Below are 27,254 nucleotides of genomic sequence, written 5' to 3'. Positions count from 1 at the left end.
CCATTTAATCAGCACCCGTATATATATAACTACTTATCATTGTCTAATTTGATTAGCCATATTATCCAGAAATACATAGGATCTTGAATGAGTTTTCATTTCAAATGAAATTTTCATAGAACCAGCCTAAGAAGTTTTCATTTTTAAGAGCCTTGGTAAACAAAATTAAAAACTTCGAAACGAGTTTCATAAAATTTCATATCAAATGAAAACATTGAAGGCATTTGTTTCACATAACCCCGAAAAATGACATTTTGACAAGGTTTATCAAGTTTTTGCGCCATTCACAATTTATGACGTCACGTCATGTCTATATTATGACATCACAGTCGATTTTGACTGGCGCAGCCAATAAAAACGCTCTAGGATATATATTACACTTCTGACATATGTAAAAATATTACACGGGCGAATTCAATGGATAACAGACATAGTATGTGATATATATATACTGAATTGAAGATGAGATATATTGCTATTCAAATTATCTGGCTTTTATTTATATTATCTAGGTCGGGAGTCAGAAAACTCGGATACAAATCAAGTACAGTAATTTACGATATGTACACTACCATATTATCATCCGTTCAGTTTCTAACTAATTTACATAATACAAAATTCATTTGATAACTTTCAGATATTTTGTTAAAGTCCTTTTCTTTCCAATTCACAAAAATAGTATCATATCTATATGTTAATCATATAAAGGTAATTTACGGTAGAGAATACATAATTTCTATAAATACACGTTTGGTATATATATACAAATGTAATTCAGATACCGAGTACATCAGTACTACGAGAAAAACATCAAAATCTGGACGTTTTTCTTGTCTAAATATCACTTCTAGGCAAAATATTATAAAGTGTTCATCAGCTATTCGAGTCACACGTTCCACGGTTTAAAACCTTTCTCGATCAATCAAACCCGCTGTGCCCAACACACTATGCAAGCCTGTCGCGACACGCCATGGCGCTATATGTGAGTGGGGCGCGCTCTCGCGAGCCCAGTTGATTGGTGATTGATTGTGATTGAGTGTGATCGATTGACGGGATTTGATTGGCTGACGAACGCCATTCCCTCGGGGCTGGATCACCGAACAGGGACGTTCGACACCGAAACACGGCCCCACCTTGTGGGCGAACGAGAGAAAACAAATCGTGCTGTGTTTATTTGTTATGCGACCGAAGAGATTCGTCCATGGGAAAACCAACCTCACGTTTGGCTGTCGTTACAACGGAATATTCAAGTTTAATCACAATGTTTTAATATTTCCCGTTGTAAGGCGTACGTATGATACACCGGGACTATAAATTTCCTGTGTATGTAACAGAATATACCTATACGGGCAGTGCGGCAACATCAAAGTGGAGTGAATATTCCGTGTCAGTAGGTACAAAGAGGGGCCTCCGACGGGGTATCTAAAACCAAACCACGGAAGCGAGAATGGAAAATACACCGATAAACCTTGAGGCCCTAGAGAGAACTGCAGCATGGGTCCAGCAAGTTTCTCAGATGAAGGGAGAAACTATGGAGGTAAATATTTAACGACAATTGTTGTGGAATTATATTGGACAAACTGGAATTTAAACTAATGATCACAAGTAAACACTCCCCGTATGGAGCCTCAAATATTATTACCTTGTACCAGACTGATCAGCTGGTAACTAGAAGTCTCGACCATAAGCATTTGAAACATCCAGTTTCTTTATCGGTATACTTAGACATAGGTATTCCAAAGTGAGCTATATATGTCACGGTAAACTGTAATTAATGTAGCTAATTAACGAATAAATTAATGAAATAGTAATAAATATAACAATGTGTCAAATGTGTGAATATAGGCCCTGATTGTTATGAAATTCAGTTCATCATAACACCGTTAACATATTTAGATGTAGATATTCTATATGTATACATATTTGAAATGGTCTTGGACACAAATTTGAATCGCTTTGTTTACATACACAGCCCAATATACTTTTCACGCTTACTGGCCCATGTAAACTTTACTTCCCATTGTTTACCAATTTTGAGTTACGATTATAATTTCTTTCACGTCGAATACATTTTCTGTTTTATCTACAAGCAGTAGCTGCATGCATGTTCTTATGAAAGCAGTTGATCATCAATTTATCATCTTTTCTCAATTACAATGAATATGGAAGATTATATTACCTTTATGATAATCCTACATGTAGTCCCCTCTAGCACATTGTCTTACATAATAGATATTTCATGAAACATGGCACCAAAGGGAACTTTGATAATATAGTAAATATTTATTCAGGAAAGACATAAAAAGTATCACTAAACATCGATTATAATCATTCTTTACAAAAATGTTTCTGAATATTGTCAGATTATCTGTAAGGTTTCATACACAGATGTTGAAGCTGAGGTGTTAGACCGGAGAGGTATAATTTATAAAGACAATATCACTCTGAGTGACAGCTGACCCATGTGACTCGAGTCTTGATGAGGTCATCACATATTGTAGAAGTTAACCTCAGGGATTTGGCACAAATTCCTAACCCCACAATCTGTAGACATGATACATAGCTATATATATATATGTATACAAACAATATGGGGTTGGCATATTGTGTCAAATCCCCGTGATACCATCAGTATTAATCATTGGTAATGCCAAGATAGACAATTGTATACTCATGTCAGCGCTATATAGCACTGTATGGAATGAAACTCAGTGTTACTCGAGAAAGCAAGTACATGTAGACAAAATTAATTTTATTAAATATGTGAATGGGCAAGAGTATAATTAATTCACCTAGCTAAATAAAACTATAGTTTCTGGCCCACAGTCCATAAAAACTTGCACAACAACTTGAATAAGGACATGGGGGGGGGGGGGGGGCTTAATTGTGAGCATCTTCCGTCCTTGCAGATTTGTGGAGGGGGCTTATTTGTGGTAAAATGGAGTACTGATTAAGTATATATATGACACCTTTTAATTGACACACCTGTATGTAGATATTGTGTAGCTATAGTTGATTAAGGCTGCTAATCTGCTTCATTTAGCTCTTTTAATTGGGTTCATGCATATGTTCATGTACATCATTGCTGGCGATATGCATATTTCTTTAGAATCTGCATATTAGAATGTTTTCTCTGTTTCATGAAATTACATAGAATTATTGTGTAATATGTGTATAATAAGGAAGTAACTTGAATTATAAAATTATAATTATATACACCTCTGAAGTTTTGCAAGTAAAATGCATTTTAATTTACCAAAATAATCTAAAGATATTTAATCCAGATAGCCAGGAGGGCCGTTAGTAGATATGCATTTGTACGTGTAACAAAATAACTGTGTTTGTGTGGTAATATTATATAATTATCGCACAGAGTTATTCATACATTGCTGTCCAAAGTCCGATCAATATTTCTGGGTTTTAACTGCTATTCAGCTTCCAGTTACAGACACAGTAACATGACGATATGCTCAATCTATACGCTTCAGAAATTCTTGATTTCTTGCTGTTGGTTGCATGGTTTAATTTAACTTGTTCATTGATAATGATCTGCTTAGGATTAAAAACTGTTCTTTGAAAGGTGTTGATCTAGATCTCTATGTACCATGATTCATCTTTTCGAATCTTTTAGTTGGCTTTTTAACCTGTGAGTATCCAATTTAGTCTGGAGGAAATTGGAGATCAAGTGAATATTATAATTTATCAGTTTGTCCAAAGAAGATCTATCAATGTGCTTTTCTTAGTCTTGAAAAACTTGAACAACACAACCGTCAGGAATCCCGGCATGCTCTACAGTTCTTTTTAATAAAATGTTGGCTAATTGTGTATTTCATAATATAGCGAAATGTACATGTATTGTACATATGCTGTTTTAATGCTTTATTTCAAATAAGCCCTGCCTACAAATAAGTCCCCTTTCATGCAGTATCATTGATTTAAAAAAAAGACGATTTTAACTTAAATCTTAAGTCGTTCACAAATATTAGCCCTCCCAAAATTAGAATTTCAATACTAAACTTTTACACTAGTGGAGGGGGATGGGGGCTTACTTGAGAGTAAGTACTTAACTTTTACTCTAGGAGAGGTGGGAGGCTTATTTGAGAATACATATGGTATTAACTTTTACACTAGGAGGCAGTGAGGGGGGCTTATTTCAGAATAAATAAATATGGTACATAACTTTTACACTAGGTGAAGGGGGAGGCTTATTTCAGGATGAATATGGTAATATTCTTACATTAAAACCAGGAGGGGCCGCGGTGGCCGAGTTGTTAAGGTGTCCCGACACTTAATTACCACTAGCCCTCCACCTCTGGGTTTCGAGTTCGAAACCTACGTGGGGCAGTTGCCAGGTACTGACCATAGGCCGGTGGTTTTTCTCCGGGTACTCCAGCTTTCCTCCACCTCCAAAACCTGGCACGTCCTTAAATGCTCTGGCTGTTAATAGGACGTTAAATAAAAAACCAAACATTAAAACCAGTATTTAATATTTCCTTACAATACAGTGCATTACTTTTATAATAGAGAGAATTACATAAATGTTAACATTATATTGACCTTCAGGAGGATCCCCTACCTCCGGACAGCGGATTGGACGAAACAGAAAATGGAGGCGGAGAACCGCTCAGCCAGTTCCACAATATCTACCAGCAACTTCAGGACCAGTTCAACACTTCATCAGGGGTGAGATTTACCCGGCCTTTATATTACACCTTTTGGGGTCAATATTGTCAGGAGACTGGTGTCCAAGTTTTTACTTCCTACCACATCTTCTTTTGTAATATTTAGGATATGAACTTGTGTAGGTATCAAAGGTATTATCCTCCCTGTGACTGGGAGTTATAATTATAAACCTTTAGTGTTAACATCATAAAAAAGTGGAGAGTATATATATAAGTCAGTCTAGTGGGAAGTTCCATTAAGCCTAGTGTAAAGGATGTATGCTTAAAGATATATAGCAGGTTTACATTGCAATGCTTGTTCAAGCTCCAGTATGTTATACAGACAGCGTATTGTTGATCTCTCCAAGGGTGTAGGCTATATAAGGCTTCTTTGAAACAAAAGAAGCCTGACTTGTGGTTGTCTTCTACGGAGTATTCTAAAACAGTATTATTATGAGGGGGTGGCAGTGGTCGAGTGGTTAAGGTGTCTCAACACTTTATCACTAGCCCTCCACCTCTGGGTTGTGAGTTCGAAACTCAAGTGGGACAGTTGCCTGGTACTGGCCGTAGGTCGGTGGTTTTCTCCGGGTACTCCGGGTTTCCTCCACCTCCAAAACCAGACTCGTCCTTAAATGACCCTGGCTGTTAATAGGATGTTAAACAAAATAAATCAAACCAAACCAAGTATAGTTATGGTATGGTATCATGGTTTGGGAATCCTCCTCCTGCTCTGTGGTAGGATGCTGTGTGATTAGTAAGAAAGCTAGAAGTTGCTAAATCAAACCCAATAGTTGGCAGGGTATTTTTCATCACTGGTATGTATATATACCTTAACATTAGCAAGACAAGCTGATGTACATACCGGTAACTTCAAATGTTTGAACCAATTCACTTATACAATCGTATATATCTTTAAAATCCATACTTTTGAAATATTTCTGTAAGCATTAACATAATTAATATGTGTTTCAGAGTGAAGTTGATATACCAAGTACAGTTAAAGAATTCAAAGATGTTTTGGAGAAATTTGGTATCTCACAGCGGTTCGCAGCTAAGAATATCATGGAGAAAACCAGTCAGGGGAATCTAAGCTTCCTGTTGGACAAAGGTCGTAACAAACAATGGCACGAGCTGAGTCCGCGTGGCCGGGTTCCCTATGTACGCATGCGACGATGGCTGGACAGTACAGATGAACAAAAACACACAATGTCTCTTCTACAGAAAACCAAGGGTAAGGTCATCATACTCTAGGAGTAGAAGAACGATTTTACTAAGCTATAAATTTGAAACTGTATTTATTTTAAAACAAAACAAGTTTGATCTCATATTGACCTGTTATATTATTTCCATCAAAACTTCTCAGTTATGTCAATAATTCATCAGTAAAGTATTTAATAAACGATTCAAAATACGAAATGTAGAATGTGAATCAACCCTGCACACTCCCGTATGATAAACAGAAAAGATTAGGACTGTTTATCTAATGCTGAATAGTTTCTGTCACTCTCAGATCGTTGTGGATTTCCACATTAGCCCATCTTTGATATATATTTCCGGACTCACATTGACTGTGTACGTCGTAGATAATACTGTAATTTTGCCCATTCCTTTGTCTTCGTGGCCGCAACAGTACATCTGGCTTCTTTTTTTTTTTTTTTTTTTTTTTTTGATTGCCATTCTTTCATTCTTGAAAACAAACCAGTTTGCGCATGCTTGACATATTTTCCGCGGCTCATTTACTTATAGAGAGTGGAGCATTGCATTAGAGATTCCCCGTAGTCAGTGGGTAGATTTCCAATTTTAATTGCAATTAATGAAAACTGCATTAATGATTTTTACATTACATGTATATCACCATTAGGGTATATATTCTTTCATTCAACATATTTTTGTAATTTTGTCAGAATTTTCATTTTATGAAAAGTGGCTTTAAAACTATTAATTTGTTTACTAATTTAAAACTGTATGCTTCTAACTCCGAGATGGCTAGTAGTTTATATAAGATTCACTAGATGTACATGTACTTTAGGCCAAGATTAGCAAACTAGTGATGGATTCTATCTGTGAAGACTATACATGTATAATACAATATATATGCTATAGCTTATATATATAATTGATAACATCAACATCATAATATCTAATAAATATCTTGTTTCTTTCCTACAGAATACAAGAAGACGGGTCCCAAGGATGGGTTTGGTCGCCGGGAAAAGTTCACTGTATTCCAGTTGATGGTTCTGTGTCGGTTCTTTGAGGAAGACCCAAATCCAAACTTGTCAACCAGAGCACTACTTGCTGAGAAACTTGGTGCCCCTGTTGATAGAATCACCATCTGGTTTCAGAATCAACGTGCAAGAGGGTTCCCAGCAAAGAAAATGCTTAGCCAATCAAATTTCTCCAGAAAGGCTCCTGGTGCTATGGACACAGTTACCTCATCTACAAGCAGAACTGATGCTAGTTTACAAGCTGCAAACTTTCCACCTAGTCACATGTCGCCGTTTAGCCTCTCGACTCATCTATTACAAAATATGTCGCATCTACCTCCGAGTTTACAAGGTCAAAATTCTTCTAGTCTTTCCTCTTCAGACCTCTCTGACTCTTTCCGCGGTCAGTCATTACCCATGGCAGCCCATGCCAACAGTAAGCTGTATGTAAACCGACTTTTACCAGCTCATCTACAAGGTCAAGGTCATTTAAACAGTCAAGGTCATTTAAACGGTCAATGTTATTCTTCACGAGAGCAGAATCATTTGCCTGACAGTACAATGATGGAAGCATCTTCACAGTCCGATATAAAACAAAAGTCTATCAAGGTAGAATTTCGGCAGAAGTGTGAAATAAGTGATGAAGCTAAGGATAGAATCAAGGAAGAACAGCCTCTGAACTTCTGTACAAACAATAATACCAACACATAACATGTGTTTGACTTGATAGATTACGGTGAAGGCTACAAGTTGAACCTAGTCAAATATCCATCTTTCTCCTGATGATGATGTGATGAAACAATTACGGTTTGGGCATTTTTGTTTGAGGAAAATTCTGTATTACCAAGAACCATCAAAGTCTGAAATTGTCCGTCTTCTGTAAAAAGAAAATTATTCTGAGATCCTCTTTGTCCAATACATGTAATAAGAATTCAATGTCTAGATGTTCTGAAACTACTTTTTTTCTGATAAATTGTCACTATTTTGTATTTTACATAATTTCCTGTTGATTGTCCTATAATGATATCATTTAATTGAACACCCATGGCCAGTGTATGCCAAATTCACATATGAACGTCATATCATTGTTAAAAATTACTGTTTCACTATCTTGTAATAACCAGCCCAACCGCTACTTTGAGTCAGTCGAGGTTTCTTGTTGACTACCGTGGACAAATTTGGTATATTAGAAACCCAGGTTTGTTCCAGATATGCTCAAATTAAGTGTGTTTCACTGTTATCAAAATCGTGAATGAGGATTTTTCATGAAAGGAAATTATTTCTGTGCTGAATTTGAGAGTAATGACAAATATTTATTTTGTAATATTGGTTATATTGTGAATTAATACTTGTAATTATTGCCTCAATCCTGTGAATATGGGATTGTTTGGCATACAACATTTTGTATACATGAAATACTTGTGGGTTCTTTTTTTCACAATTTTATGTTTACAATCTATTTTATAGATTTAAATATTTTTGTGGTTAGTTGAGGAAATGAAGCTAGATATTAATTTCTTGATATGATGTCTATTTAAGTTCTACAGTGACCACAACCATTGTGTGCTCTATCATCATAAGTCAAATTAATTGTTATATCTTATACATGTGTTTTATTTTATGTCTCCCTTCAAATGAAAAGAGACATATTATATTGGTAGTGGTCCTTTGTCTAATATTTACTTGTCAGGGCCATAACTTTTGAACCGTTGGAAGATATGTTTATGAAACTTAGATACTTGCATCACTTAAAGCTGATGTGCAGTGCTCTGTCGTTAGGTCACTGTGACCTTATAACTTCAGTGTCAAAGGTCAAATAAGTGCAAATTTTACAAAATTTCTTGTCTAGACCATAACTTTTAAACCAAAAAAAAACATGGTAACTTCGTCCAAATCATCATTGGACATTTCTTCCAAATTAGGTAAATGACTGGCAGCCATCTTGGTTTATACCTATTTGTCTATTGGAGTAATAATTTTTGCTGGAGATTTCGATCTGTTGGACAGATAAGATTTCGTCAGAAACACAAAGTCAATTTGACCAGCATAGCATAATGACTATAAGTAATGCAAAATTGAAGTTATGATCAGGTACGAAATTGAAGTTATGATCAGGTACGAAATTGAAGTTATGATCAGGTACGAAATTGAAAGGCTTACATTTTTTTGAGATCACTCATTTGTGACAATGCTAAGTACATACTTTAGTTCATTTAAATCTCAGATGAAATATTTAGATAATTTTGAAAAAATGTTGTTAGTTACTGTTGTTGAATTGTTTAAAAGTGCTAGTTTTAATGTATTACATGACAAAGTCAAAATTTTCTCAGTTTGACCGGAAAACTGTAACTTTATATTTATATATAAATATTGCTCTGTGCTTATCCGGCAATAAGCCCATGTCTGGCAGAAGGCCCATGTGTGACAATAAACCCATGTTTGACAATAAGCCTATATCTGGCAATAAGCCAGTTCGGTTATAAGCCCATCACCAATACTTTTAGTCATACAAGTTTACATGCTGGGACCCTGGGCTTTTTGTGGGATAAATAAGTATACATGTAGCAGTATCTATTTATGACTTGTGAAGTTAAAATTTATTAACTTTTCTAACACTATCAGTCTTTTTTAACATGTTATATCATCAGGTACATTTTTATGATTTTATCATATTCATAACTTGTAATTTCACTTCTGAATGCAGAATGTAACATTAATACGTGTATATAACTGGCTATTGTTTTATTTATTTATTATTTATATTTGTTACAATCATATTGAAGTTGACGTTTCAACATTACAACATTCCAGGTATGTTAAATTAGTTTATATTTTGTGTTAGTGTGGCTGTTTTTAGTTCGGATGTGACATGGATCCTTGTTCATTTATCAAAGGTTTTGCTGTCATAGATACATGTATGCATTATTTAAATTCTTTTATCGCTTGATAACTACCCTAAAATCAGTGTCATGACACCATTACATAGATTCTGTTATGTGTACACAAATAATTTCTAGCCAACCTGTGATTGGCCGGTTTTCATTGCTTCATTTGTGATGTCATTGCTTCGTGATGCTGTCTTGCATTGCAACGTATCATGACGTCATCAAAAAGGAAATGGGAAGAAAATATTGCTATTTTAAATTACACATTTGTCTGATAAAATACTTTTTTTACGAATGCTTGCAAAAATAGCTAAGTATATATGATAAATAGAATCTTACATGAGTTTCTCACATGAATTTCAACTCTGAATCTTATAAATTCATTTCACATCGCCACAGACTCCATGAAATGAAAAATTTGATTCCTTTCAGAGATCTGGTATAAGATATAAACTCATATACCGGGGGTAATAGGGTCTTCTTATTGATTTTGTAGCTCCATCGTAAGTGGTTGAACGAAAGTCCTCCGTGGAATCAATATTTTGTGACATTGTCTTCACATGCAGTCAACATCAGACATTGGAATTTGCTGGAAATGACACTGCAGCACCATGGCAACATGAGCAATTGGAATGGCATTTTGTTTTTTTTTCTGAAAATATTGTGCAATAATTATAAATAGTCTGTTGGTTCTAGATTTCATTGGGTCATATATATTATTGAATACTTTTTAGCATTGGTGAATATGGATGTCTATTCCTATTAGTATACATGTATTATCCTCACCTTGGTGACAGTTAATATTACAACCTTCAGGTTAATGAATATCCATACCCACCTCTGTAAGAGACACTGATCCTATGTCCAGCACTAAAACCACTGTATCAGGGTGTTACATAAGGCCAAGCATTTACAACATGTTCAGATTTCATGTCAGTGCTTATAAAAACTGAATATTCTCACTACTTATAAAAACACTGATCTAAGGATATTTAAATTTCTATCAGCTGTCTTAAATAGATTTTCCTGTTAATCAATTTGACTCTCTGACATGTGTATTTAAATTTCAATAATTATGAAAATGTGTCACAATTCCTAGTTACACTGTAATAGTAATTGTCATTAATACTCATAAGTAGTGGACTAGTTATGTTTTGTCTGTGTGTGTACATGCCAGAAACCATAAGTAACAAGTAAACATGAATGCTTAACAGAATACTCATTTCTTCAGATTTGTATTTGGAATAAGATAAATTATATCAAAAGTCATAAATGCTACATCCCTACACCTAATTTGAATGCATTGCATGTGGGTTTGGATTTTCTCTTTTCCAAAAAAATCCATCCTTTTATCAATGCATTCAGTCTTTGTTACTGTCAAAACCTCATAAATCTGGACAATTTCTGTGTACAGTGAAATTCATTAGTCTGAATACTTTCTGTGTACAGTGAAATTCATTAGTCTGAATACTTTCGGTGTACATTGAAACCTCATAAGTCTGGACACTTTCTGTGTACAGTGAAACCTCATAAGTCTGGACACTTTCTGTATACAGTGAAACCTCATAAGTCTGGACACTTTCTGTGTACAGTGAAATTCATTAGTCTGAATACTTTCGGTGTACAGTGAAACCTCATAAGTCTGGACACTTTCTGTGTACAGTAGTCTGGGCTCTTTTGTTGTACAGTCAATGAAACCTCATAAGTCTGGACACTTTCTGTGTACAGTAGTCTGGGCTCTTTTGTTGTACAGTCAATGAAACCTCACAAGTATGGACACTTTCTGTGTACATTGAAACCTCATCAGCAAATCTTCATTTAGTCATGTTATTTTCTGTCTCATCCCTGGAAAACGAGATTTACTTTCTAGATGTAATAATAAGCCATAAATGTTCTTCAATGCAAGCTGTACAGCAACTGCAACTTTGATATTGGCATTGGTTATGATGAACAACTTTTGCTGAATCATTTATAAAGGCTTACATGAATCACAGGGTCCTGTTTGTATAGCAGCTGTGTAAGCAGTATTGTGCTTTCTATATAAAGTTCTTTTGGTTAAAATTAATTTGTTTGTGGACCTCTGAACAGCCAGGGTAATTTAAGGTGTGTTCTCATTGTAGTAGCTGGTGGATACCATGCTGAAAATCAAGTAGGAAGCCCAACAATTACTATCGGGAGCATTTAGATAAGTGTTCTGACACAGACATGTAGATAGAGGACATTCTGTGATCTCCGGAGAGCTAACTGCCCCGGTTGGGAATTGAACCACACATAACATCTCTTCACCTAAGGTGACAGTACCCAAATTAGATCCGTACCCAAATCGGATCACTTTTCACAAAAAGCAATTTTAAATAAACTCTTGTGTTTACATGCATGAATAAAAAATATGTAGTCTCGGCATGCTTAACGATATAATGTTTTTGTCTGTAGATGAACAGATTTAACAAATTGTTGAATGTTGTTACGTTGTTAAAAAGTGGTGTGTGCGAGGCATATGATTATGTTTTCACCTGAAAGAAAAAATCTTGACTAAACAAATTCTTTTCTAAATATGAATTCCAAAGATAATTCTTAAATAATGGCACACTTACAAAAAAAAAGTGCACAATATTGAAAAATTCAGTTTGTGATCCGTTTTGGGTACTGACAAACGAGAAAAACCAGAATCACTAATTGATGACGTCGGAGCATTATAAAAATAGTTCATGTGAGCTTCGGTGACAATTTGCTTTTTGAAACACCCTTCGGTATTCTTCTGATATAATCATTTTTAACAGATTAACAAAATGCTTGTTTGGTGATCCGACTGGGTACTGCTACCTTAGGGTGATATTAGTCTGATGATCCGACTGGGTACCGTCACCTTAGGGTGATATTAGTCTGATGATCCGACTGGGTACTGCTACCTTAGGGTGATATTAGTCTGATGATCCGACTGGGTACTGTCACCTTAGGGTGATATTAGTCTGATGATCCGACTGGGTACCGTCACCTTAGGGTGATATTAGTCTGATGATCCGACTGGGTACCGTCACCTTAGGGTGATATTAGTCTGATGATCCGACTGGGTACCGTCACCTTAGGGTGATATTAGTCTGATGATCCGACTGGGTACCGTCACCTTAGGGTGATATTAGTCTGATGATCCGACTGGGTACCGCCACCTTAGGGTGATATTAGTCTGATGATCCGACTGGGTACTGCTACCTTAGGGTGATATTAGTCTGATGATCCGACTGGGTACCGTCACCTTAGGGTGATATTAGTCTGATGATCCGACTGGGTACTGCTACCTTAGGGTGATATTAGTCTGATGATCCGACTGGGTACTGCTACCTTAGGGTGATATTAGTCTGATGATCCGACTGGGTACCGTCGCCTTAGGGTGATATTAGTCTGATGATCCGACTGGGTACTGCTACCTTAGGGTGATATTAGTCTGATGATCCGACTGGGTACCGTCACCTTAGGGTGATATTAGTCTGATGATCCGACTGGGTACCGCCACCTTAGGGTGATATTAGTCTGATGATCCGACTTGGTACCGTCACCTTGGGGCGATATTAGTCTGATGATCCGACTGGGTACCGTCACCTTAGGGTGATATTAGTCTGATGATCCGACTGGGTACCGTCACCTTAGGGTGATATTAGTCTGATGATACGACTGGGTACCGTCACCTTAGGGTGATATTAGTCTGATGATCCGACTGGGTACTGCTACCTTAGGGTGATATTAGTCTGATGATCCGACTGGGTACTGTCACCTTAGGGTGATATTAGTCTGATGATCCGACTGGGTACCGTCACCTTAGGGTGATATTAGTCTGATGATCTGACTGGGTACCGCCACCTTGGGGTGATATTAGTCTGATGATCCGACTTGGTACCGCCACCTTGGGGCGATATTAGTCTGATGATCCGACTGGGTACCGTCACCTTAGGGTGATATTAGTCTGATGATCCGACTGGGTACTGTCACCTTAGGGTGATATTAGTCTGATGATCCGACTGGGTACTGCTACCTTAGGGTGATATTAGTCTGATGATCCGACTGGGTACTGTCACCTTAGGGTGATATTAGTCTGATGATCCGACTGGGTACCGTCACCTTAGGGTGATATTAGTCTGATGATCCGACTGGGTACCGTCACCTTAGGGTGATATTAGTCTGATGATCCGACTGGGTACCGTCACCTTAGGGTGATATTAGTCTGATGATCCGACTGGGTACCGTCACCTTAGGGTGATATTAGTCTGATGATCCGACTGGGTACCGTCACCTTAGGGTGATATTAGTCTGATGATCCGACTGGGTACCGTCACCTTAGGGTGATATTAGTCTGATGATCCGACTGGGTACCGTCACCTTAGGGTGATATTAGTCTGATGATCCGACTGGGTACTGCTACCTTAGGGTGATATTAGTCTGATGATCCGACTGGGTACCGTCACCTTAGGGTGATATTAGTCTGATGATCCGACTGGGTACCGTCACCTTAGGGTGATATTAGTCTGATGATCCGACTGGGTACCGTCACCTTAGGGTGATATTAGTCTGATGATCCGACTGGGTACCGCCACCTTAGGGTGATATTAGTCTGATGATCCGACTGGGTACCGTCGCCTTAGGGTGATATTAGTCTGATGATCCGACTGGGTACCGTTGCCTTAGGGTGATATTAGTCTGATGATCCGACTGGGTACCGTCGCCTCAGGGTGATATTAGTCTGATGATCCAACTGGGTACCGTCACCTTAGGGTGATATTAGTCTGATGATCCGACTGGGTACCATCACCTTAAGGTGATATTAGTCTGATGATCCGACTGGGTACTGCTACCTTAGGGTGATATTAGTCTGATGATCCGACTGGGTACCGTCACCTTAGGGTGATATTAGTCTGATGATCCGACTGGGTACCGTCACCTTAGGGTGATATTAGTCTGATGATCCGACTGGGTACTGTCACCTTAGGGTGATATTAGTCTGATGATCCGACTGGGTACCGTCGCCTTAGGGTGATATTAGTCTGATGATCCGACTGGGTACCGTCGCCTTAGGGTGATATTAGTCTGATGATCCGACTGGGTACCATTGCCTCAGGGTGATATTAGTCTGATGATCCGACTGGGTACCGTCGCCTTAGGGTGATATTAGTCTGATGATCCGACTGGCTACTGTCACCTTAGGGTGATATTAGTCTGATGATCCGACTGGGTACCGCTACCTTAGGGTGATATCAGTCTGATGATCCGACTGGGTACCGTCACCTTAGGGTGATATTAGTCTGATGATCCGACTGGGTACCGTCACCTTAGGGTGATATTAGTCTGATGATCCGACTGGGTACTGTCACCTTAGGGTGATATTAGTCTGATGATCCGACTGGGTACTGCTACCTTAGGGTGATATTAGTCTGATGATCCGACTGGGTACCGTCACCTTAGGGTGATATTAGTCTGATGATCCGACTGGGTACCGTCACCTTAGGGTGATATTAGTCTGATGATCCGACTGGGTACCGTCACCTTAGGGTGATATTAGTCTGATGATCCGACTGGGTACCGCCACCTTAGGGTGATATTAGTCTGATGATCCGACTGGGTACCGTCGCCTTAGGGTGATATTAGTCTGATGATCCGACTGGGTACCGTTGCCTTAGGGTGATATTAGTCTGATGATCCGACTGGGTACCGTCGCCTCAGGGTGATATTAGTCTGATGATCCGACTGGGTACCGTCACCTTAGGGTGATATTAGTCTGATGATCCGACTGGGTACCATCACCTTAAGGTGATATTAGTCTGATGATCCTACTGGGTACTGCTACCTTAGGGTGATATTAGTCTGATGATCCGACTGGGTACCGTCACCTTAGGGTGATATTAGTCTGATGATCCGACTGGGTACCGTCACCTTAGGGTGATATTAGTCTGATGATCCGACTGGGTACTGTCACCTTAGGGTGATATTAGTCTGATGATCCGACTGGGTACCGTCGCCTTAGGGTGATATTAGTCTGATGATCCGACTGGGTACCGTCGCCTTAGGGTGATATTAGTCTGATGATCCGACTGGGTACCGTCGCCTCAGGGTGATATTAGTCTGATGATCCGACTGGGTACCGTCGCCTTAGGGTGATATTAGTCTGATGATCCGACTGGCTACCGTCACCTTAGGGTGATATTAGTCTGATGATCCGACTGGGTACCGCTACCTTAGGGTGATATTAGTCTGATGATCCGACTGGGTACCGCTACCTTAGGGTGATATTAGTCTGATGATCCGACTGGGTACTGTCACCTTAGGGTGATATTAGTCCGATGATCCGACTGGGTACCGTCACCTTAGGGTGATATTAGTCTGATGATCCGACTGGGTACCGTCACCTTAGGGTGATATTAGTCTGATGATCCGACTGGGCACTGTCACCTTAGGGTGATATTAGTCTGATGATCTGACTGGGTACTGCTACCTTAGGGTGATATTAGTCTGATGATCCGACTGGGTACTGCTACCTTAGGGTGATATTAGTCTGATGATCCGACTGGGTACCGTCACCTTAGGGTGATATTAGTCTGATGATCCGACTGGGTACTGCTACCTTAGGGTGATATTAGTCTGATGATCCGACTGGGTACTGCTACCTTAGGGTGATATTTGTCTGATGATCCAACTGAGTACTGTCACCTTAGGGTGATATTAGTCTGATGATCCGACTGGGTACCGTCACCTTAGGGTGATATTAGTCTGATGATCCGACTGGGTACCGTCACCTTAGGGTGATATCAGTCTGATGATCAGTCTGGGTACCGTCACCTTGGGATGATATTAGTCTGATGATCCGACTGGGTACCGTCACCTTAGGGTGATATTAGTCTGATGATCCGACTGGGTACTGTCACCTTAGGGTGATATTAGTCTGATGATCCGACTGGGTACCGTCACCTTAGGGTGATATTAGTCTGATGATCCGACTGGGTACTGTCACCTTAGGGTGATATTAGTCTGATGATCCGACTGGGTACTGTCACCTTAGGGTGATATTAGTCTGATGATATGCCATGGCTGCTATCAGTCTAAAAACAATCTATTAAATTAAATTTTCATTTACATTACAAGAACATTTTCAAATAACTGTTTCTTCTAATATCGGGTCAACATTTATTTCGTTATAATTAATTATATAAGTGTGTATTTTTGTTGATTAAAAAACTGACATGGATCCTTATCCAATGTTACAAACAGTGGTGTGATACCTTCTGTTGGTGATGACTAAAGTGTGGATGTGTGTACAAGGTGTTGTAGAAAATAAAACATTTTGTTTTTTTAAATTTCTGTGTTCTTGTGGTTTATAACAATCTTGATTCCAAGTAAAGACTTGATATTATTTTGTATGTTTGTTTGTTTGCTGGGTTTATCTCCCTTGGGCAGCCAGAACCTCCTTGTAGTAGTTGGTGACTACCTCAGTGAACAACATATGGGAGACCCATCACATACCATCCAGAGCAATCAAGGTAAAGTGTCTTGTCCAAGGACACAATCATGACAGAACAGCCTGGCCCACTTCTCAGCCTCCACTGAGGTTGACATTTAACTTAAAAATCAATGACAAGGAAGAGAAATATATGTGATACATGTGCTATGATGCAACACAATTCTAAATATCGGTATGATACTGATTTGGTAGCTGTGATTTGTTTTATTTTACACTCAAATACCTCCCCCTTTAAAGGATAGGGTCATAGTGATCCACTTTGTCCTTGACCTTTGTACCCAAATGTCTTTGACCTTTGAGTCAGTGACCTTGATCTTAAGTGGGTTAACTCATTGATTATTTCAAACCATTTTTTCATGTTTGTAATGTCAAAATGAAATGTTTAAAGATACAAATATTTGACATTGACTTTTTACCTATTGATGTCATAACAAAATATTGATCATTAAAACAACATTTGACCTTGACCTTGGACCAAAAGATCTTGACTCTAGTCAGCCTACTCCTTGTTTCGACCAATATTGCTCCATGATGACCTTGACCTTGGATGTTTAATTTGACATTGGTATCTAATTTTGTGAACTAACATCTTGACCAAATTTCAAGTAAATCAATCAACAAGAGGCCCATGGGCCTGAGCTGAATGGTCTTAAACATGTAACTATCTTCTTTGTATTTACAATTTATTTATAAACATGTACTGTATAAAAATCAGTAATGTTTAACCCTTCCCCATAATTCTATAATTCTAATTAATTTGAATCATTTTCATTGGAAATGAAACAAATTATACTCAAAAATGTGATTTTCCTTTGATGTTTTGTGTGTAAATTTCAGCCACTCTAAATTAAGGGGAAAATGTGAAACCATGAAATTTACAATTTGGACAAAGCACCTTTAGACTCTTCTACTCATGAAGAGTATTTGATTCAACCACATCTAGGTCTTGTAAAGATTTTGAAATTTCAGCCAATGTGACCCTTTTTGGCTGAGCCCCTTAGTCCCTAAAGCTTACAGGTTTACCAAGACCACTGTATGGTCTGGAGTTTACAGGTTTACCACTATCATTGTATGGTCTGGAGTTTACCACTACCATTGTATGGTCTGGAGTTTACAGGTTTACCACTACCACTGTATGGTCTGGAGTTTACAGGTTTACCACTAACATTGTATGGTCTGGAGTTTACAGGTTTACCACTACCATTTTATGGTCTGGAGTTTACCACTACCACTGTATGGTCTGGAGTTTACAGGTTTACCACTACCACTGTATGGTATGGAGTTTACAGGTTTACCACTACCATAATATGGTCTGGAGTTTACAGGTTTACCACTACCACTGTATGGTCAGGAGTTTACCACTACCATTGTATGGTCTGGAGTTTACCACTACCACTGTATGGTCTGGAGTTTACAGGTTTACCACTACCACTGTATGGTATGGAGTTTACAGGTTTACCACTACCATAATATGGTCTGGAGTTTACAGGTTTACCACTACCACTGTACGGTCTGGAGTTTACCACTACCACTGTATGGTCTGGAGTTTACAGGTTTACCACTACCATTGTATGGTCTGGAGTTTACCACTACCACTGTATGGTCTGGAGTTTACAGGTTTACCACTACCATTATATGGTCTGGAGTTCACAGGTTTACCACTACCACTGTATGGTCAGGAGTTTACCACTACCATTGTATGGTCTGGAGTTTACCACTACCACTGTATGGTCTGGAGTTTACAGGTTTACCACTACCACTGTATTGTATGGAGGTTACAGGTTTACCACTACCATTATATGGTCTGGAGTTTACAGGTTTACCACTACCATTGTATGGTCTGGAGTTTACCACTACCAATGTATGGTCTGGAGTTTACAGGTTTACCACTACCATTGTATGGTCTGGAGTTTACAGGTTTACCACTACCATTGTATGGTCTGGAGTTTATCACTACCATTGTATGGTCTGGAGTTTACAGGTTTACCACTACCATTGTATGGTCTGGAGTTTATCACTACCATTGTATAGTCTGGAGTTTACAGGTTTACCACTACCATTGTATGGTCTGGAGTTTACAGGTTTACCACTACCATTGTATGGTCTGGAGTTTATCACTACCATTGTATAGTCTGGAGTTTACAGGTTTACCACTACCACTGTATGGTCTGGAGTTTACAGGTTTACCACTACCACTGTACGGTCTGGAGTTTACAGGTTTACCACTACCACTGTACGGTCTGGAGTTTACCACTACCATTGTATGGTCTGGAGTTTACAGGTTTACCACTACCACTGTATGGTCTGGAGTTTACAGGTTTACCACTACCATTGTATGGTCTGGAGTTTACCACTACCACTGTACGGTCTGGAGTTTACAGGTTTACCACTACCATTGTATGGTCTGGAGTTTACAGGTTTACCACTACCACTGTATGGTCTGGAGTTTACAGGTTTACCACTACCATTGTATGGTCTGGAGTTTACAGGTTTACCACTACCATTGTATGGTCTGGAGTTTACAGGTTTACCACTAACATTGTATGGTCTGGAGTTTACAGGTTTACCACTACCACTGTACGGTCTGGAGTTTACAGGTTTACCACTACCACTGTACAGTCTGGAGTTTACAGGTTTACCAAGACCACTGTATGGTCTGGAGTTTACAGGTTTACCACTATCATTGTATGGTCTGGAGTTTACCACTACCATTGTATGGTCTGGAGTTTACCACTACCATTGTATGGTCTGGAGTTTACAGGTTTACCACTAACATTGTATGGTCTGGAGTTTACAGGTTTACCACTACCATTTTATGGTCTGGAGTTTACCACTACCACTGTATGGTCTGGAGTTTACAGGTTTACCACTACCACTGTATGGTATGGAGTTTACAGGTTTACCACTACCATAATATGGTCTGGAGTTTACAGGTTTACCACTACCATTGTATGGTCTGGAGTTTACCACTACCACTGTATGGTCTGGAGTTTACAGGTTTACCACTACCACTGTATGGTATGGAGTTTACAGGTTTACCACTACCATAATATGGTCTGGAGTTTACAGGTTTACCACTACCACTGTACGGTCTGGAGTTTACCACTACCACTGTATGGTCTGGAGTTTACAGGTTTACCACTACCATTGTATGGTCTGGAGTTTACCACTACCACTGTATGGTCTGGAGTTTACAGGTTTACCACTACCATTATATGGTCTGGAGTTCACAGGTTTACCACTACCACTGTATGGTCAGGAGTTTACCACTACCATTGTATGGTCTGGAGTTTACCACTACCACTGTATGGTCTGGAGTTTACAGGTTTACCACTACCACTGTATTGTATGGAGGTTACAGGTTTACCACTACCATTATATGGTCTGGAGTTTACAGGTTTACCACTACCATTGTATGGTCTGGAGTTTACCACTACCAATGTATGGTCTGGAGTTTACAGGTTTACCACTACCATTGTATGGTCTGGAGTTTACAGGTTTACCACTACCATTGTATGGTCTGGAGTTTATCACTACCATTGTATGGTCTGGAGTTTACAGGTTTACCACTACCATTGTATGGTCTGGAGTTTATCACTACCATTGTATAGTCTGGAGTTTACAGGTTTACCACTACCATTGTATGGTCTGGAGTTTACAGGTTTACCACTACCATTGTATGGTCTGGAGTTTATCACTACCATTGTATAGTCTGGAGTTTACAGGTTTACCACTACCACTGTATGGTCTGGAGTTTACAGGTTTACCACTACCACTGTACGGTCTGGAGTTTACAGGTTTACCACTACCACTGTACGGTCTGGAGTTTACCACTACCATTGTATGGTCTGGAGTTTACAGGTTTACCACTACCACTGTATGGTCTGGAGTTTACAGGTTTACCACTACCATTGTATGGTCTGGAGTTTACCACTACCACTGTACGGTCTGGAGTTTACAGGTTTACCACTACCATTGTATGGTCTGGAGTTTACAGGTTTACCACTACCACTGTATGGTCTGGAGTTTACAGGTTTACCACTACCATTGTATGGTCTGGAGTTTACAGGTTTACCACTACCACTGTATGGTCTGGAGTTTACAGGTTTACCACTACCACTGTACGGTCTGGAGCTTACCACTACCACTATATGGTCTGGAGTTTACCACTACCACTGTACATGTATGGTCTGGAGTTTACCACTACCACTGTATGGTCTGGAGTTTACAGGTTTACCACTACCACTGTACGGTCTGGAGCTTACCACTACCACTGTACGGTCTGGAGCTTACCACTACCATTACATATTTTATTACATGTTTTTTTTGTTATTTTTAAACTTGTGTCAGGCTCTATTGTTTAGGGGTAATTATGGCCTCATTGTGAGACAACAGCTGGTCTGAGCATTGGATAAACCTACCTCCCTGATTCAGGTTGGGGCAGCCGGCTCACAGTACCTCATTGTACATCTGTTGGTTTTAAGCTTTTATTCTATTACATTTGTTGTCACATTGTTTTTTGGGTTCCTCTTCTTAGTACGGACTAGTTATAGAGGATCTCACTCACAGAAATAAATTCATTACACGCCGTGTTATTATCACTCTGAGTTTATTCCGAGGGAAATTTTACCCCCAAAACTTTATAGTTAATTACTATGTTTAGAATATAGTTTGTTATAATTGTAATAATTTCTATCATTCCTTCTTGAATTTGGCTTGAGTTTGGGTATCTTTATCATTAATTAGTGTCAATTGAATCGCTCAAGAGTTTCCTTTAGCCTAGGGCTCTCACTCATAGTAATTCATGTATATTTTTACATATTTCGTTTCATTTTGGCCTTTAATTCCTGGGGAATTTTACCCCCAATACTGTCAATCTTTAAAATCACTTTATTCATTTAAAACTATGTAGTAGCATATTTTACTCATCTCTACAGGGATACTAGAATCAAGTTGCTTCTCTATGGCTTAGTAGAGTCAAGCCTCTTCTCTAGTAGGACCTATTCAGTATTAATTCTTTAGAGTCAAGTTGCTTCTCTGCTGTTCAGTAGTCAAGTTTCTTCTCTAAGTCAGGCATTTATTTAGTTACGTCTTAGAGTCAAGTCGCTTCTCTGCTGTTCAGTAGAGTCAAGCCTCTTCTCTAAGTTTGATAACTCCATTTTCTATCTTCACTGTGAAAAACCTGGAGTCAAGCTGCTTCTCTGGAGTTCGACAGAGTCAAGCCTCTTCTCTGGTTGTTTCTCTAAAAAACTTGAGTCTTGTTTATTCAAGTTAGCTGTATTAAAAGTACGTGTATCTTTATTGAGTAGAGTGAGACTTGTAAATTCGGGGAATTTCTTGCCCCCAATTCATTATATCATATTTTGTGTATTTATTTCTTATGTAGATGATAAGCTTGGGATCACTGAAGCTTGGGGGTTGCCCCATCTGAAACAGTCTTAGCAGAGCTGCCTGCTTTAGCTACCAGCTGCTTACTCTGTGACTTGAGATCGTTTAAGCTAGGTATCTCTCTAGCTTGGGGGTTGCATGCCCCAATAGTATCATTAGTATTTTAACTGTTTAGGTATATCTTTTGTAGTAGCGTGTCAAACTTTATTATATACATGTAATAGTGTTAGTTATGTAATTTAGTTGTAAGCATGAGCAGCCCCTAAGAATGCCAAATCATTTTGGCTGTAATCACACAAAAAAAATACAAGTATTAATAAAATGAATATTTATTTCATCAATTCATGCCCCCCCCCCCCCCCCGGGTGTCCGACACTACACCTGGATGCTTAGTGTTAACAATGTCACTGTCCGATAGCATAATCATTCACATCTGGTCGACCTGCGACTCACAGCTGAACAGTTTTACGACTAGAGTCCATCCTCTTTTGGGAGAGTATGGTTTTGAGATGTATCAGCTTTTTGGTTGTCAATGATTTGGAGGTTGGGGAGGTTGCTGAAATTGTTTTCCCCTGGTTTTGACATTTTCCACTTTCATGCAGACTGGAGATCGGAACACACGTTTCTGTGAAGGTGGTGGTTCCTTGGGGAGGGGAGGTAATGGTTTCTTTGGGTAGGGATGTTGAGGTGGTGGTGGTGGGGGCATTTCCTGAGGAAGAGGAGGCTGTTGAAGTGATTGAGCATTAGCCAAAGCCTGTCTCCTCAGCGATTCTTTCCATGCTTTCATTTCCTCTTCTTTGACTTCCCCTCGTTCCCCCTTTAAGCTATAAGCATTGAACTGTTGTGCTCCTATCGGTAACCGTGGTTGAGTATGCTGTCCAGTGTTCTGTATTTGATTCCGTGACATCGGTCCGGTAGAAGATGGTACAAACCCAGGTTGTGACTGTTGTGCTCCTATCGGAAACCGTGGTTCAGTATACTGTCCAGTGTTCTGTATTTGATTCCGTGACATCGGTCCGGTAGAAGATGGTACAAACCCAGGTTGTGACTGCGGAGACACCAGATGGGCAGGAACTTTACCACTAGCCATAGGAGGTGGAAAAGTCTCGACGCGGGAAGATTTCGGGGGTTTATTGTCTGTTTGATGGCTCTTGCCTTGCTGTTCTTTGGCCATGTTTTGCATGTGATGCTGGGCAAGCTGGTTCATCATTGTATTCTGTTCCTGAATGGCTTGGCTCTGGGGGTCCCCCTTGGTGGATTTTCCCATCTACAACATTATACAATCTGTATATCAGACGGCAGCATTCAGATTTCTGTAATTCTTTTTTTCAGGAAAATGACTTTTAAACCCATCTTTACCTTTAGTGTATGTATAACATTATTTTAGTAACATAAGAGTTACAAGGTAAGAGCAGCTATGAGTTGGTACACTGCAATATAATACTGAGGTGATCAGATTTTTCTCAATTCTCATTGGGTAAAACATAGTCATGTGGAGGTCAATATATTGTGATAATGACCTGATGTTTCTATTTTCAAACACTTAGTCAATATTTCGTTAATGACCTCATAATCATTGACATCACAACAAATGCCCCAGTGTAAATTTCCTGTTATCAAGTTTAATATAATGCAATTCCAACTTGTTGCAAACAAGTATCATATCTAATGTAAATATTAACGCCTTTTGATTCGGTCAATATGGGGTGTTATATCAACTGCCATCAGTCAATATTTGATTCTATCACTCAGGTCAGTATTAACACAATATTGACCTAACCAAAAGTCTGTAATTGAACAATATCGTAAAAACAAATACATCTAGACACTATGTACTATTAACTGAATATGAAAATAAAATAATATCAAGTTATTTAAATCCAAAAACTGGTACATTTAAGGGTTATTAATGGTAAATTAATTTACTGTGTGTATGTCATGGTGGGTGGTACGTACCTGTACAGGAGCCACTGTGTGTATGTCGTGGTGGGTGGTACGTACCTGTACAGGAGCCACTGTGTGTATGTCGTGGTGGGTGGTACGTACCTGTACAGGAGCCACTGTGTGTATGTCGTGGTGGGTTGTACGTACCTGTACAGGAGCCACTGTGTGTATGTCTTGGTGGGTGGTACGTACCTGTACAGGAGCCACTGTTGTGTATGTCGTGGTGGGTGGTACGTACCTGTACAGGAGCCACTGTGTGTATGTCGTGGTGGGTGGTACGTACCTGTACAGGAGCCACTGTGTGTATGTCGTGGTGGGTGGTACGTACCTGTACAGGAGCCACTGTGTGTATGTCGTGGTGGGTGGTACGTACCTGTACAGGAGCCACTGTGTGTATGTCGTGGTGTGTGGTACGTACCTGTACAGGAGCCACTGTGTGTATGTCGTGGTGGGTGGTACGTACCTGTACAGGAGCCACTGTGTGTATGTCGTGGTGGGTGGTACGTACCTGTACAGGAGCCACTGTGTGTATGTCGTGGTGGGTGGTACGTACCTGTACAGGAGCCACTGTGTGTATGTCGTGGTGTGTGGTACGTACCTGTACAGGAGCCACTGTGTGTATGTCGTGGTGTGTGGTACGCACCTGTACAGGAGCCACTGTGTGTATGTCGTGGTGGGTGGTACGCACCTGTACAGGAGCCACTGTGTGTATGTCGTGGTGGGTGGTACGCACCTGTACAGGAGCCACTGTGTGTATGTCGTGGTGTGTGGTACGCACCTGTACAGGAGCCACTGTGTGTATGTCGTGGTGTGTGGTACGCACCTGTACAGGAGCCACTGTGTGTATGTCGTGGTGGGTGGTACGCACCTGTACAGGAGCCACTGTGTGTATGTCGTGGTGGGTGGTACGCACCTGTACAGGAGCCACTGTGTGTATGTCGTGGTGGGTGGTACGTACCTGTACAGGAGCCACTGTGTGTATGTCGTGGTGTGTGGTACGTACCTGTACAGGAGCCACTGTGTGTATGTCGTGGTGGGTGGTACGCACCTGTACAGGAGCCACTGTGTGTATGTCGTGGTGGGTGGTACGCACCTGTACAGGAGCCACTGTGTGTATGTCGTGGTGTGTGGTACGCACCTGTACAGGAGCCACTGTGTGTATGTCGTGGTGTGTGGTACGTACCTGTACAGGAGCCACTGTGTGTATGTCGTGGTGGGTGGTACGTACCTGTACAGGAGCCACTGTGTGTATGTCGTGGTGTGTGGTACGTACCTGTACAGGAGCCACTGTGTATGTCGTGGTGTGTGGTACGTACCTGTACAGGAGCCACTGTGTGTATGTCGTGGTGTGTGGTACGTACCTGTACAGGAGCCACTGTGTGTATGTCGTGGTGTGTGGTACGTACCTGTACAGGAGCCACTGTGTGTATGTCGTGGTGGGTGGTACGTACCTGTACAGGAGCCACTGTGTGCATGTCGTGGTGTGTGGTACGTACCTGTACAGGAGCCACTGTGTGTATGTCGTGGTGGGTGGTACGTACCTGTACAGGAGCCACTGTGTGTATGTCGTGGTGTGTGGTAAGTACCTGTACAGGAGCCACTGTGTGTATGTCATGGTGTGTGGTACGTACCTGTACAGGAGCCTTCATCAAGCGGAACTTTAACAAGGCCTGAGTTAGAGTATTTGACACTTGGAGAGCCATGGCAGCTTCGTCCTCACTGTTAATCAGAGTCTGGGACTACAACACATAAATGTTAACTGATTTTACAACAAATCCATTCTATCAACTTATCTCTCTTATTTATATTTATTACGGATCGCATGGTCAATTTCAAACTCAATCTTCTATTCGAGACACATTTCCCTTTAGGCAATCTGTGGTTTATTTGTGAGACATATTTATTTTAATACCAGCTTACTATCAAGATTTTAGGGTAGGTAATGTAGGTGTTAGATCATAGAAGCTTTATGTTGTCTGCACACTTTGTCCCAAAACTTTAAGAGAATCAAATGGTGAAGAATTTCATGTTTTTACGTAAGGTCCACTCTGTCCCCACACCAGACATCCGCCGAAGTGTCTGGTGTTGGCAGCAAAGTACCTATTGGTTGAATATACGATTCTAATCCAGGTTTTATATAAAAATGAGAAATTAAATTTTGTATCAAACAGTGTAAAATGGATTCTAAGGTTGAGAATGATTCAGATTGAATTATCAAAAGCTTTACATTACATTGCAGAAGAAATGAAAGAATATCTTACTCACCAGAGCTCCAAGCATTTCATTGACTTTCTCAGGAATTTCCTGAAACACCAAGAGTAGGTCTTCGTCAATACATATTAATACTAATGATAAGATACGATGAAAAAACAACAAGAATTATATAAAATTATATGTCTCATCTGTTCTGATTTGTCAGTTTGATATGTTTTGAGCAAACTCCAAAACATTTACCAACACTTTAGATAAACTGTTACAGTGATGGGTGGGCTTATTTAACTGTATAGATATGGTAATTTACCTACATCTCAAATTTGATCACAATTGGACTTTAATGTAAATTTGGACCATTCAGAAGCCTTTCCACAACAACCAGATATCAACTTAATAGGTACTTAACCATAGAATTTACAGAAACTTTTCTTGCAATTTAAATTTTAAATCATGA

At 39.6% G+C, this 27,254-nt stretch overlaps 2 protein-coding genes across 4 annotated transcripts in view; one reads left to right on the top strand and one right to left on the bottom strand.

Annotated features, from left to right (window-relative positions):
- The first annotated feature begins 941 nt into the window (after positions 1 to 941).
- LOC117343124 (homeobox protein cut-like 1) lies at positions 942 to 17,090 on the top strand. Of its 2 annotated transcripts, XR_004535962.1 has the most exons (5): positions 942 to 1,537; positions 4,564 to 4,683; positions 5,634 to 5,892; positions 6,831 to 8,959; positions 9,008 to 17,090. XR_004535962.1 is itself a non-coding variant. In XM_033905436.1 (4 exons), exons 1-4 carry the CDS (start codon positions 1,448 to 1,450, stop codon positions 7,577 to 7,579), a joined length of 1,218 nt encoding a protein of 405 aa, XP_033761327.1. In that variant the 5' UTR covers positions 942 to 1,447; the 3' UTR covers positions 7,580 to 17,090. The 2 variants fall into 2 exon arrangements, 1 of the variants encoding a protein (XP_033761327.1); XM_033905436.1 differs by having other exon boundaries at positions 6,831 to 17,090.
- Positions 17,091 to 22,995: 5,905 nt separating this feature from the next.
- LOC117343429 overlaps positions 22,996 to 27,254 on the bottom strand; it is a 57,046-nt gene continuing 52,787 nt past the window's right edge. For both annotated transcript variants that reach the window (XM_033905770.1, XM_033905771.1), the window contains 3 exons: positions 26,852 to 26,890; positions 26,218 to 26,325; positions 22,996 to 23,909 (listed from right to left, as the gene is read on the bottom strand). In XM_033905770.1, the coding sequence (XP_033761661.1) occupies positions 23,172 to 23,909; positions 26,218 to 26,325; positions 26,852 to 26,890 (885 nt within the window). In that variant the 3' untranslated portion in view covers positions 22,996 to 23,171. The remainder of the gene's footprint in view (positions 23,910 to 26,217; positions 26,326 to 26,851; positions 26,891 to 27,254) is intronic.

Source organism: Pecten maximus, chromosome 15, assembly GCF_902652985.1.
Source record: "Pecten maximus chromosome 15, xPecMax1.1, whole genome shotgun sequence".
In the NCBI taxonomy this organism is placed as follows: domain Eukaryota; kingdom Metazoa; phylum Mollusca; class Bivalvia; order Pectinida; family Pectinidae; genus Pecten; species Pecten maximus.
Note: the sequence above shows the minus strand (reverse complement) of the source record. Positions and strands in the feature narration are given on the sequence as shown.